This window comes from Bos mutus, chromosome 8 (genome assembly GCF_027580195.1).
Source record: "Bos mutus isolate GX-2022 chromosome 8, NWIPB_WYAK_1.1, whole genome shotgun sequence".
NCBI classification, from domain to species: domain Eukaryota; kingdom Metazoa; phylum Chordata; class Mammalia; order Artiodactyla; family Bovidae; genus Bos; species Bos mutus.
The window spans coordinates 58,541,885-58,555,375 of NC_091624.1; the positions used below are offsets into that span (position 1 = coordinate 58,541,885).

Below are 13,491 nucleotides of genomic sequence, written 5' to 3' on the forward strand. Positions count from 1 at the left end.
GCTCAGTAATTGAGGAGCCTTATAGGCTTCTCTGGTGGCTCAGATGGTAAAGAATCTTCCTGCAATGCAGGAGACCTGGTTCAATCCCTGGTTGGGAAGATCCCCTGGAGGGCATGGCAACTCACTCCAGTATTCTTGCCTGGAGAATTCCATGGACAGAGGAGCCTGGCGGGCTACAATCCATGCAGTTGCAAAAAGTCAGGCACGACTGAGCAACTAACACTATTGGAAAAAAAGAAGGAATTCGCATATATGTTAAGGAGAGACTTTGGCTTACTGGCATTAAGCATACAGTTAGTAGGACTTGGAGCGCAGGGTATATTGTAGCTATTGAAATTAAACAATAGCCAGATCAATGTGCTATAAAATAGTCTTTGAAAGGAGGTTGCTATTTGGTCACTTGTTGTTGCTTTACCACTGAGCCACCAGAGAAGCCCTGAAGTAGAATATTAGAAAATATGAAAGGAAGTAGTCCTGTCTTCTGTAAGCTATGGGACTGTGGGCTTCTACATCATTTGTCATATTTCTTCTCACCTGTGTTGAGGCTCTGGGGTCTCCTTAGTCTGACAGTGACTGCTTCTCCTTGCCCTGTCCCTCCAATCTCTCTGTCTTCCCTTTTCTGTCCTCCCTGCTCTCCTACAACACGCTCTGGTCTGCACGAGTTCATTGCACAAGGGCCTGCCTGCTCTGTGACCTCATCTCTGCTAGAAACCTTAGACCTGGAGGTCACAGGCAAATGTGCTGTGTTTCTTTGCTTCTCTAAACATCCCGTGCAGGTAGAAGACATCAGTTCATGCACGGGTAGAAATTATACTATTAAAACCTTCAGGACCTGTCTTCAAGCCTAAAGAGTTTGCCAAATTTGATCTCCAATAATCACTTGCAAATATTTGCAAAGACTAAGAAAATTACAGAGGAAATGATATCTGTCCAGCCAAGTTTAGTATCTTTATTATTTCTCTTCCTGTTGTCAATTTGGATAGCAGAAGTGGGATGGCTAGGGAGCTGTCCTTAATTATTTCTCATTACAAATGCTCCACTTACATATTAATCAGTTGTTTTCTTGGTTTACTCTGGGGTTGAGAGTTGTCAGGCTACAAGTCCAGTATTTGCCAGTCCCAAGAATTAGGCAACAGCCCTGAGTCAGCAACAGAGACATCTTAATGGTTTCATAGATGGGGGATCTTACACATCTGAAGTTCAGGGGCCCTGCAGCGAAACCCCCCTGTGGCGGCAGACAGCATGCGGGACAAAGCAGCAGTCTTCTCTACCCAAGGGTGGAGGGAGACCATCCATTACAAGGGGAATTGACATTAGGTTGGCTCATCAGTTACCAGGGAAAGCAGATGGGTGTGCCCTTCTCTGGAGGCCCTTTGATAAACTATCACAGTGGAGATGTTCTGATCCACAGATTAGAACAATCACTAGCTGAGGCCTAGGGGCAAGTATGTTTAGGTTCTGTGATTAAGAGGGAAGGTCAGTCATGTGAGTACCGTGTCCTTCAAGCAGGGACTGGTCAAGCAGGGGATGTACAGAGAGCAAGAGAACAATCGTTTTGGATAGACCAATTATATAAGTATTAACCATTTATAGAGATTTTGAAGATACTCCCCCTTAACATGTGGAGAATCTTAGGCAGAAACCTGGATGATTTTTCCAGTTTTTTATAAATCAGATGTATCTGGACTTGAAACCATGGATAGATTAACTTTGTGCAATTTCAGGAAATAGATTTTACTGGATTTATAGTTTGGCTAAAGATTTGAGGTCAGCGATCACCTTACCAGGAGGTTCTTACATAGCAATTTTGCCATGTCTGATAGTACACTATAGAAAACTGCTATGTGCTGGGCTCACAGCTGAGCGCTTTCCATGCAGCATTCCATTCTGTCCTCCCAAACCTGGGAGATACGAGGAAACTGAGGTGCAGTCACTTGCCCAAGGTCACAAGAGTCATGTTTCAAACCAAGGGAGCTCACAGTCCTGGCCCTTCCCACTCCCACCTCCCCCCAGCAACAGGAGCTCAGCACAGGTGTTTTGAATGTGCGTTGATGTCAGCTCCGACACATATCAATGAGATCCTACTGGAGATACAAAGTACATCAAGCTTTTTCCTAAATAATCAAGGAAAGAAAGAGATGCAGACCAGGCTTGCAAATTTTTTTTTTCATAAAGGCTTTGGAGTTCCTGTCTTTTGAGTTGGTACATTTATTTACCCAAGTGACATATGTAAATGAAATCAATACCTGAGAGTGTGTTCCTAAGTCCTTGTTAAGGATGTGTGTTTTTCAAAGTATTCAGTGTTTGATAAACTACAAATGATAATGATTGATTCAAATTTGATATTATTATGAATCATTATATTAAAAGTCAACTAGTCTTTGCTCTTTTAAAATAACCTTTAATAAAGTAATTTATGAGGTATTCTTTGATAAATTGTGACAGAAGAAATAGTGAAGCTTGTCATGGCAGTAAGAGTGAAGAGTGGTATTTAAAATGCATATCCTAATAATCCTGTATCCTGTATCCTAATAATCTCCTTTCCTGATCACTTTCAGAAGCAGAAATGATGCTAATAAAACTGGTACCTTGTGGAACGTACCTTGGCAGCACATTTTTCATCATGCACAGTATATAGACGCAGCCTTACAAACAGCTAGGCATTAAAATTGAGCGTGATTGTATGACCAGCAGATGTCTTAACTTGTAACTGAAGAATATTTAAGGCATGATAAAATGTGTATCTTTCCCTTTGGCTAAATAGCCTGTTACTTTACCAAAATGCCCACGTAACCACTCTGTCCATGTATCTGGACCTCAGTCATTTAAATCAAGTGTGTCACTTGGCCTTTTTTAGAAGAAAACTCACGAAATGCAGAATCACTGAATTGTGAACACAAGTTATAAGCAAAGAATCACAGGCCCTTGACCCAAGTTCTGGCATCAGTTAGTGCATTTGTGGATCACTCAGACCGTCTGCATCTCTGAGCCCTGAAAAGCTGCATCCCATTGTGTCTGGAGTGCATCCTACCTCAGAGAGCAGCTGAGAACAACTCCTAGATGACTGTAAGGCCCTCAGTGGTGATTGAGCAGTCTTCACGCTTATTTCTTGTGTCTAGTTAAAGGCTATGTTCTAGACCTTACGGAGAATATAAATGAATAAGGCTCTGATATGAGGGGGAAATAGCGACAGGGAGAGGCTGGCAGGTGGGTGACTTGGATCATAGAAATGAATGAGGGTCTCATTTAAATTGTATTCTTTGCAAAGTGTGAGAACTTGTATTTACTGGCAAAGTAATGACTTGCAAAAGTTAGGAAAACTGATGTTCAGATCTCTGGTTTAATGCTGGTTCTTGCTGGAGGGAAATACCACCTTGGCAGAGTGCCAACCCATGCTGTCACTGGCAGCAGGACTACAAGGGCTAGAGACATGAACTAGTGTCCCTTGAGGCCCGTTGATAATTTTTTGTGCAGAGTTTTGGGCAAAGTCATAGCCTGAAGAAAGCCAACTTCCTGTAGGGATCTTGGGCCACGTCCACAGGATCTGGCCTTTTTCTTGATAGGAGGGAGATTTGTACGAGAGCCAAAAGGAAGGAAGGCAGAGGCTGCTTACCTCCAGGCAGGTAATTGTGTCTCTCTGCAAGCCACACTGGAGATGTCTGATAGAGCTTCCTGTTGGCCTCTGCTCCCTGCCAGCCCTGGAGACAGGCAGGCAGTGGGAGCCAGCAGCTTCTTTCATGACTGGCGGGGGCAGGAGTGCATACGTTCTTCATGGGGCCCAGTGTGTTTATGCCTCCCAGCCCCCACTGTAAAATGTAAATGAAGAGGAATTGTTTCACAGTCTCAACATGGAAAATTTTCTTACTTGATACCTAAGTTGCAGAGATCAGAATGCCACAAAATGTTTTACACAGAATCATCACAGGTCCCTCCAGTTGGTCCTGGATTTCAATTCCCTTTTGCTTTTGCTCTTCTTTTTTCCTTGTAATCTCTCCATCTCTCGAGTCAACTCAGAACTACATTGCTTTTAAGCCTTCCCCACTCAAACCTTTCCTGCGTATGTGACCCCAGCCTCTTTTTAACCACTCTTAGGCGCTCATCCATAGACCTGTGCTTCCCTGGTGGCTCAGTGGTAAAGAACTTGATCCCTCCTGGGTTGGGAAGATCCCCTGGAGGAGAAAACAGCAACCCACATCAATATTCTTGCCTGGAAAATTCCTTGCGTAGAGGAGCCTAATGGACTATAGTCCATGGGGTCACAAAGAGCCGGACACCACTGAGCACGCATGCAGATGCAGGTGGCAGATAACATTAGTTCCAGGTGTACAGCATAGTGACCCAGTGTTTGTATATATTGCAAAATGATCACCACAATAAGTCTAGATAACATCCATCACCTCACAGTTTTAACTTCTTTTCTTGTGATGAGGACTTTTAAGATCTACTGTCTTAGCAGCTTACAAATATATAATACAGTCTTGTTAACTGTAGTCATCATGCTGTATGTTACATCCCCAGGACTTACTAATTTTATAATTGGAAGTTTGTACCTTTTAACCACCTTTACCTGTTTCACCCATCTTCTGCCTCCCTACCTCTGGTAACCAGTCTGTTCTCCGTATCTATACTTGTTTTTATTTTTTTGTTTGTTTAAGTTAGTTAGTTAGTTTGGGCTGTGCTGGGTCTCTGTTGCTGCACGCAGACTTTCTCTAGTTGTGGCAAGCAGGGGCTGCTCTCTAGTTGCAGCGCTCAGGCTTCTCATCGTTGTGGCTTCTCTTGTTGCAGAGCACAGGCTCAGTAGTTGTGATACACAGGCTTAGTTGCTCAGCAGTATGTGGAATCTTCCTAGACAATGCATGTCTCCTAAATTGGCAGGTGAATTCTTTGTCCCTGAGCCACCAGGGAAGCCCCTGTTTTTAAGAATCAACATAAATGAGATTATATGGTATGTCTTTCTCTGTCTGATTTATTCCACTTAGCATAATACCCTCAAGGTTCATCTATTTTGTTGTAATTGGCATGGTTTTCTTTTTTATGGCTGAATAACATTCCATTACATGTATATGTATGTGTGCATGTGTTATATATATTATACATATACACATTGTAAAGAACTGACATGTGTGTATATTAAATGTGCTATATATGCATATATACACATTATACATAAATAATTATACATATACATGTATGTATGTTATACATATGTCAGTTTTCTTGATCCATTCATCCATTGATGATGCAGTTTGCTTCCATGTCTTAGCTAGTGTAAATAATGTTGCAGTGAACATGGGTGTGTAGATATCTTTTCAAGTTAGTGTTTTTATTTCCTTCAGATACATACCCAAAAGTGGAATTGCTAGATCATATAATAGTTCGGTTTTTCATTTTTTGAGGAACTTCCTTACTGTTTTCCATAGCAGCTGCACCACTTTAATAGCTCTACCAACTGTCCACAAGGGTTCCCTTTCCTCCAATCCTCGCCCCTACTTTTTTTTTTGGCTTTTTGATGCTAACCATTCTGACAGGCGTGAGGTGATACCTCACAGTATTTAGATTTGCATTTCCCTGACGATTAGTGTTGTTGAGCATCTTTTCACGTAGTTACTATTGGCCATCTGTATGTCTTCTTTGGAAAAATGTCTCTTCAGATCCTCTGCCTATGTTTTAATCAGAATTTGTGTGTTTTTGCTGTTGGATTTGTGTGAGAATCAATATGGGATGTTAAGGATTAGAGGTGTGAGACCCCCTCAACAATAGCCTGAACCAGTCCTTTTCTGATGATCTTGGTTCCACCATTCTGCTTGTGATTTACACGGTGGGGAGCAGGGAGCCTCTCCTTCAGCCCAGGCCAGAGATCAAGATAGAGATTAGCACTCCACCTCTTCACTGATTACAGGCTTGGGAGGAGCAACTCACCTGATCAGTGTTGTCTTAAGTCTGTTTCAGCTTAGGTAACAAAACACCATAGACCAGGTGGCTTATAAATGACAGATATTTGTTTCTCACAGCCCTGGGGCTGGGAGGATCAAGCCTTGGGCAGTTTCAGCATCTGGTGAGCGCCTGCCTCGTGGTTCATAGATGGCCATCCTCTTGCTGTGTCCTCACATAGCAGAAGGTGTGAGGTCTCTTTTAAAAACGTTAATCCCAGTTACCTCCTGACGGCCTAGCTTTTGAAAACTTACATTGGAGGTAAGGATTTCACCATATGTACGTCAGAGTGACAGAGTTCACAGCAAATGGTCTGGGCAAGACTGACATTTCTGTGGCCACGTTTACTTGAGGCAGGGTGACTGCGTGGAGACCACTCAACCCACTGTGCTCACTCTCAGGCAGACTGTCCTCGGTCTCTGTGACCCTTTGCTTTTTCCATGTCTCTAAGGGTGGGGACTCAGTCAGTTCAGTCGCTCAGTTGTGTCTGACTGTTTGCAACTCCATGGACTGCAGCATGCCAGGCTTCCCTTCCCCCAGCTTCACCAACTCCCAGAGCTTGCTCAGACTTGTGGGTGGGGACTAGGTAGGCCCATTGATCTCTGCTCCCTCTGTTCCAGCTCTCTCACCAGGCCACCCTTCATTGCTTTCTGTTCAGGAGAAGTGGTATATGGGGTCAACAACAAGTCAGAAACCTCCTTGGGCCTCAAGTATAAGCAGTCCCATCTGGTTAATAAAGAGCTTTAGTGTTTGGAAGAGAGTGAAAACCTTAATTGACATCCTCTTTCAATTGACTGGTTTTAACCCCAAGAGGAGGAGCATATGATTGCACCACTTCCCTGAGACTGCAGGAGAAGGCAGTGGCAATCCACTCTAGTACTCTTGCCTGGAAAATCCCATGGGCGGAGGAGACTGGTAGGCTGCAGTCCATGGGGTCGCACAGATGGACACGACTGAGCAACTTCACTTTCACTTTTCACTTTCATGCATTGGAGAAGGCAGTCACAACCCACTCCAGTGTTCTTGCCTGGAGAATCCCAGGGATGGAGGAGCCTGGTGGGCTGCTGTCTGTGGGGTCACACAGAGTCAGACACGACTGAAGCGACTTAGCAGCAGCAGCAGCAGCAGCCTGAGACTGCTTTTAAACTTGTCTTCAGAGGTGAACAGATCCTCACGTGTATGACTGATAAATTCAGTGTCTCATATGTTGTTATTTTGTTCTCTTACTTGCAACTCCAGGCCCTAGAGAATTACTAAAAAGCAAGTGACACCAGTCTCCTGGGACACATCATTCCCCCACAGACTTGAGTTTTTACTGAGCAGAGTGGATTGTGCCTCCCTCTCTGCACAGTCCATCACCTTGCAAGATGTCATAAAAACCTGATGTTAGTCTCATTTAGGATTTAGTCTGGGGGCTTTTAGCAGGAGTTTATCAATTTGTTAACATTCCCCTGGGGGTTAAAAATATTAGAAATTCTCACTGTGGAGTGAAAAACAACTTACACGGCATAAAGTAAGAATCGTAATTCAGTTCAGTCACTCAGTCGTGTCCGACTCTTTGCAACCCCATGAACCGCAGCACACCAGGCCTCCCTGTCTATCACCAACTCCCGGAGTCCACCCAAACCCATGTCCATTGAGTCATTGATGCCATCCAACCATCACATCCTCTGTCGTCCCCTTCTCCTCCTGCCCTCAATCTTTTCCAGCATCAGGGTCTTTTCAGATGAGTCAGCTCTTCACATCAGGTGGCCAAAGTATTGGAGTTTCAGCTTCAACATCAGTCCTTCCAATGAACACCCAGGACTGATATGCTTTAGGATGGACTGGTTGGATCTCCTTGCAGTCCAAGGGACTCTCAAGAGTCTTCTCCAAAACCACAGTTCAAAAGCATCAATTCTTTGGCGCTCAGCTTTCGTTATAGTCCAACTCTCACATCCATACATGACCACTGGAAAAACCATAGCCCTGACTAGATGGACGTTTGTTGGCAAAGTAATGTCTCTGCTTTTGAATATGCTATCTAGGTTGGTCATAACTTTCCTTCCAAGGAGTAAGTGTCTTTTAATTTCATGGCTGCAGTCACCATCTGCAGTGATTTTGGAGCCCAGAAAAATAAAGTCAGCCACTGTTTCCACTGTTTCCCCATCTACCTGCCATGAAGTGATGGGTCCGGATGCCATGATCTTAGTTTTCTGAATGTTGAACTTTAAGCCAACTTTTTCACTCTCCTCTTTCACTTTCATCAAGAGGCTTTTTAGTTCCTCTTCACTTTCTGCCATAAGGGTGGTGTCATCTGCATATCTGAGGTTATTGATATTTCTCCCAGCAGTCTTGATTCCAGCTTATGCTTCCTCCAGCCCAGCGTTTCTCATGATGAATCTTAATTGGGAGAGACAAAAAGCAGGAAGCCAGCACGGTTAGATTTTCATTGCACGACTCGGGCACTGGGCTGGATGTGTGACTAGCACTTCTTATCATGAAAACAGGACAGAGCGTCGTGTTTCTCGCCTTGGTCCCTAGCTCAGCAAGCTCTCTGCACTTTCCACCTCCAAGTGCATGCTGTATGTCAGCAGCATCAGCCTCACCTCCAGGCTTATTAGAAATGCAGGCTCCTGGGTCCCACCCCAAGCTGAGTCACAGCCCGTGTCCCCAGGTGATTCATAACACATGCTAATTTGGAGAAGCCCACCTCCATCACAGTGCTTCCCAAAGTTAACCCTACATCAGAATCCCCTGGAGGGCCCGCTAAAAATGTAGATTCCTAGGGCTTACCCCCTAAGATTGAGGGGGTTTTTTGGTGGTTGTTGTTGTTTTGGCAGTGCTGCACAGCATTCAAGATCATAGTTCCCTGATCAGGGATTGAAGCCATGCCCACTGCATTGGAGGCATGGAGTCTTAACCACTGAATCACCAGGCAAGTCCCTGAGACTGAATTTGGTAGGTCTGGTTGGAGGTATGTGGGTGCTAATGCTGCTGATCAGCCACCCACTTTGCTGCTCTTTAGCTTTCCCCTGAGGGAGAAGCTCCTGCCGAGGCCACACAGCATTTGCCAAGTTGGAAAACAGCCTAGAGCAACCCCAGACTGCAGACACTGGCAAAGCTTCAGTGGGACCAGGCCAGTCAGCAGGCTCACCTCCACCGTGGCCCCGGCTGCAGCAGCCCCGGGCACAGAGGGATAGGCACCGCCACAAGACATCTCTAGGACCCAGGGCTGGGCATAGTCCACTGTCTCTACTGTGTCCTAGTATGAGGCCCCCCTTACAGTAGACCTCCATCTGGAGCTTGGGGGATCCAGTTCTGACTTGAACTTAATCATAGAGGCCTCAGGTGCCTCCTTGTTCGTGAACTCAAAGTCAGGACCACTCCTCTCCCCTTTCTAGTCTCTACCCCGGTCTAGCCACTTACCATTAGACTTCAATCTAAAAACGGTCCCAGTAGGGCCCTCCCCTGGGGACCCCATCATACCCCTTCTGGAGAGTGCTAATCACAGTGATAAGCCTTTCGGATGGAGGCTATCTGGTTGAGGCCAAGGTGTACATACCCGCTCTTTAGACATGACTTCTCTGAAGGCCACAGTATGATTTTCTGGAATTGCTACAACTGTAAATAAGAAAAAAAGTTAATTCTTCCATCAGGGATGTCACTATCTAATTAACCATCTTTAGATCCTTTAATTCTTTCAGTTTTATTAGGGCCTTTGCTTTCCTTCAGTCATGAAATTTTCAACCTGTAAAATCTCAGGCTACAAGAGATCATTTCTCAGTGAATATTGTTTCCAGGCTTAAACTTTTGTTACTGGTGATGACAATCGGTAAAAGGCATATAGATTGTAAAAATACTGTTTTTAAAGGCTGTTCATATTATTTATATTAAATATGGGCTGAAATAAACACTGTCCCTTGAAGTAACCCATCCCTCCATATTTAATTATCTAATGGTAGGCACAGAGTGTAAAGGTAAAGAGATTGTGATGCCACAAACTTGGCCTCTGTGCACCAGAGTCGAATTGAATCGAATCTCAGAGACAGTTTTGAATGAAACAGAAAAGAACAGCTTTATTGCTTTTCCAGGCAAAGGAGGCCACAGGGGACTTGTGCCCTCAGAACGGTGTGTCCCAACCCACGGGGACTTGGTGAGCAGTTTTATAGCAGTGTTCAGGGTGGGATTGCTGGTGAGGACCAGGGTGTGTGCAGGACCTGCATTCCTTTCATCTGGCCTAAGGTGGTCTCCTGATAAGCTTCTATGATTCTGGGGGTTATCCCATCTGTGACCTGTTCTCTGGAATGAAGCGTGTTTCATCTAGTAATTAATATCTTTCATTTGTTGGGGGTTTTAGTTCTGCAGACAAGCTCAAAGGTGTTGTTATGTGTATTCCTTGAGGCAGAACCGGGACCCTGTTCTGAGGCTGCATCCCTCACTTCCCTGATTAGCAGCTGTTTGCCCTTTGAAACTCAGGGAAGGCTGAAGCCTGTTTCCTACAAACAAGAAATGGGAGACAGAGGAAGGCTTGCATGACCAGGAGCCCACAGCATTCTGCTCAATTTCGATTGGTGGTGATGGACTTTATCAGGTTTGGTAAAGGTCTCCTTTTGAACAGTAGGCCTTTTCAGCTTGATTTGAATTGGAACACTTTACAGAAGAAAAGAGCAAGACATATTCAGGATATAGGAAATTGCTTGGTGAGCTTAACTTCCCAGAACTTTTTCTGGAACAGCGGTCATAGGGTAATGCAGAAGAGTGTAGTTGGCCTCTATAATGCTGAACTGTGAAACTCAGGACACATTCTACATCGGGAAGGTAAAAGCTGAGCAGAATGTGTTAACAGCTTGAACCGTTAGTCTTCAAGATCATCCTTCAAACATCTTTCATTCACTTCCTTTTAGAAATTTGAGAATGAAGTGGATCCAGCTATATCAATCAAAAGCATTAGATTTTTTTTTAAATTTTATATTGAACTAGAGTTACCAATATTGTATTAACAGTTTCAGGTGTACAGCAAAGTGGTTCAGTGATAAATAGCATTCTTTTTCAAAGTCTGTGAGCCTGTTTCTGTTTTGTAAGTAAGTTCATTTGCATCATTTTGGGGGAGATTCTGCATATAAATAATATATTGTTTTTCTCTGAGAAGTATTTTATATATAATAAGATCCAGAAAAAATACAGTTCAAACTAGCTTAAAAACTAAAGAGTACTTAATTGGTTGATGTTACTAAAAAATGCAAAGCATCACCAGGTTTTGGCATGGTTTGACCAAGAAGTTAAAACCTAGTTTCTTTTTCTTCCTGTTTCAAAATGGTTTCTGGAAGCTCAAGGCTACACGATGCTTCTTCCACTTTTTTCATGAAAGCTGGTTCTCTGTTCCAAAGCTCTTGGCAAAAATCCTGGAGTTTAACTGGACTGGTTGAGCAGCTTGGCTACACTGGTAACCAAAAAACAAGGGAAGCAGTAGTCCAAGTGACAGGAACCTGGATTCAGAGCCCAGCCCTGAATCACCCCAGGTACAAGGAGAATAGGATTATTTGTTTAGTTGCCAAGTCATGTCTGACTCTTTGTGACCCTATGGACTGTAGCCTGCCAGGCTCCTCTGTCCATGGGATTCTTCAGGGAAGAATACTGAAGTGGGTTGCCATTTCCTTCTCCAAGGGATCTTCCTGACCCAGGGATTGAACCCACTTTTTGAATAGGATCCTCTGGCTTAAGCCATTAAGCCACCTGTTAGCAGTAGACATGGGCTCAATCCTCAGCAGGCTTTTCCATTGCCCCAGACTTGGTCATAACACATAGATCCAAGACAGGGGAATGGAGAGTGTTCTCTGTTGTCTGAGAAAATGCAGGCCCAAGGAGGATTCTCCAAATCTGCCACCTTGGTCTGTGACCAAGGGCAGGAATGATTTCGAAGCAAGTGTGTCTGTAGAAGGAAGAGCTGGTGAATAGATGTGGGCTAAGCAAGGAGGCTGTCTAGCTTTTGGCTGGTGAGTGATCACCCAAGTCAGAAGTACCCTTGAAACATCTTCATTTGTAAGAGCAAGCTGACTATTCCTTAAGAATTCATAGAGGTTTTCTGTTACCTAGACTGACTTGATAGATAGCTTCAGTTGAAAACACTGAAGGTGGTGAGCAATATTACATTTGTATTTCCAACTAATTACTATGTATAGGTCCACAGTTGTGTATGAAAATTATAGTGAAACTTAGGGAGACAGTGTGTTCTGATAAATAGGAAATGTGTGATCTAAAAATATTTTTCCATGTGTTTTTCTAATCAGGGAATGTGTGTGTGTATGTGTGTGTATATATATATATATATGTATAGTAAAAAATAATACTTCTAAAAAATATTGATGCACTTTGGGCAAAGAATAAAGTAACTTTGTTTTGACTGTTATGTAATAGACTAATTGTGAAGTCCCTAGTACATATAGGTTAAGAAATGCAAAATGAAGCCTGGTTCTTAGTTTTTGATACAGACCTTAAGTATTTGGCCATGAATGAATAATTCTTGGTGGGCATTTGTGACAGTGTGCCAGGTACAACTTGATTCTCTAGGCTTTGATGATTCTTTTTCTACCTTAAAAGTTCTATCAGTAGATATTTATTATTATTATTCTCTTCTGCTCGTCAGCCTGAGAGTTTGCCTAATGAAAAGAGCTGCTGAGCCTTTTGCATGTAAATCCTGATGCCATGGAAGCTCAGCCCAAGGCCACAGAAATTGAATGCATACCAAAGATGGGTTGGACTTACAAAGCAAACAGTTCCCAGGCTGAGTGATCATGTAATTCACGTCTTGTTTTTCTGCTGATTTTTTTTTCAGAACCGAATGGAGGAAAGCAAAGCACTGTTTAGAACAATTATCACGTATCCCTGGTTCCAGAACTCCTCAGTTATTCTGTTCTTAAACAAGAAAGATCTTCTAGAGGAGAAAATTATGTATTCCCACCTAGTTGACTATTTCCCGGAATACGATGGTAAGTCTTCACTCTTCAGCCAGCGTGTTAGCCAGGGAAATATCCCACCTCCTGAGACCAGGGCCAGAGCTGACACACTCCTGTACTCCATCAGTGCCTCAGAAGCCCACGTGTTGATGGAGTATGAATCATTGTTTGTCCTGTCTTTTAATGACCTGAAATGTTTCACTTACCAACAGTGATGAAATTTACACTTACTTCAAAATACATAAGAAGCTTTCTTTTATATCAGAGGATGGAACCATCCCCTAGTTTTGACTATGTATCAACCATTATAGTTCCCTCTTGAGTTCCCTTTCATTTGGTAACAGTCTGCCTGTCCTTCTCTCTGGAGAGAAAACAGAATTTTGTGGTCAAGAGCCCATGGTCTGAAGTCGATCTGTCAGCTTCAAATACCAGTTCTGATACTTCCTATTTGTAAACCTTGATCAAGTAACTGAATTGCTCTGGGCTTTAGAACCAAACTTTTGTTTTGTTGACTGTAATAGATAACATAAGTGTGAGATTTCAGCATGATGCCTGACACAGATATTTTCTTTGGAGGGCTTCATGACCCCATGAAGCCCCATTATCCTGAGAGAAGGCACCCATC

General features: G+C 43.5%; 1 protein-coding gene and 1 long non-coding RNA gene across 6 annotated transcripts in view; one reads left to right on the top strand and one right to left on the bottom strand.

Annotated features, from left to right (window-relative positions):
- Positions 1–13,491, top strand: part of LOC102287414 (guanine nucleotide-binding protein G(q) subunit alpha) — a 316,088-nt gene that overhangs the window by 291,735 nt on the left and 10,862 nt on the right. For both annotated transcript variants that reach the window (XM_005892987.3, XM_070375738.1), the window contains exon 6: positions 12,746–12,899. In XM_005892987.3, coding sequence (XP_005893049.1) covers positions 12,746–12,899 — 154 coding nt within the window. The remainder of the gene's footprint in view (positions 1–12,745; positions 12,900–13,491) is intronic.
- The window catches only part of LOC138988898 (uncharacterized), a 36,965-nt gene continuing 30,780 nt past the window's right edge, over positions 7,307–13,491 (bottom strand). For all 4 annotated transcript variants that reach the window (XR_011465143.1, XR_011465140.1, XR_011465141.1 and 1 more), the window contains 2 exons: positions 9,476–9,534; positions 7,307–8,313 (listed from right to left, as the gene is read on the bottom strand). This is a non-coding gene — a long non-coding RNA (uncharacterized lncRNA). The remainder of the gene's footprint in view (positions 8,314–9,475; positions 9,535–13,491) is intronic.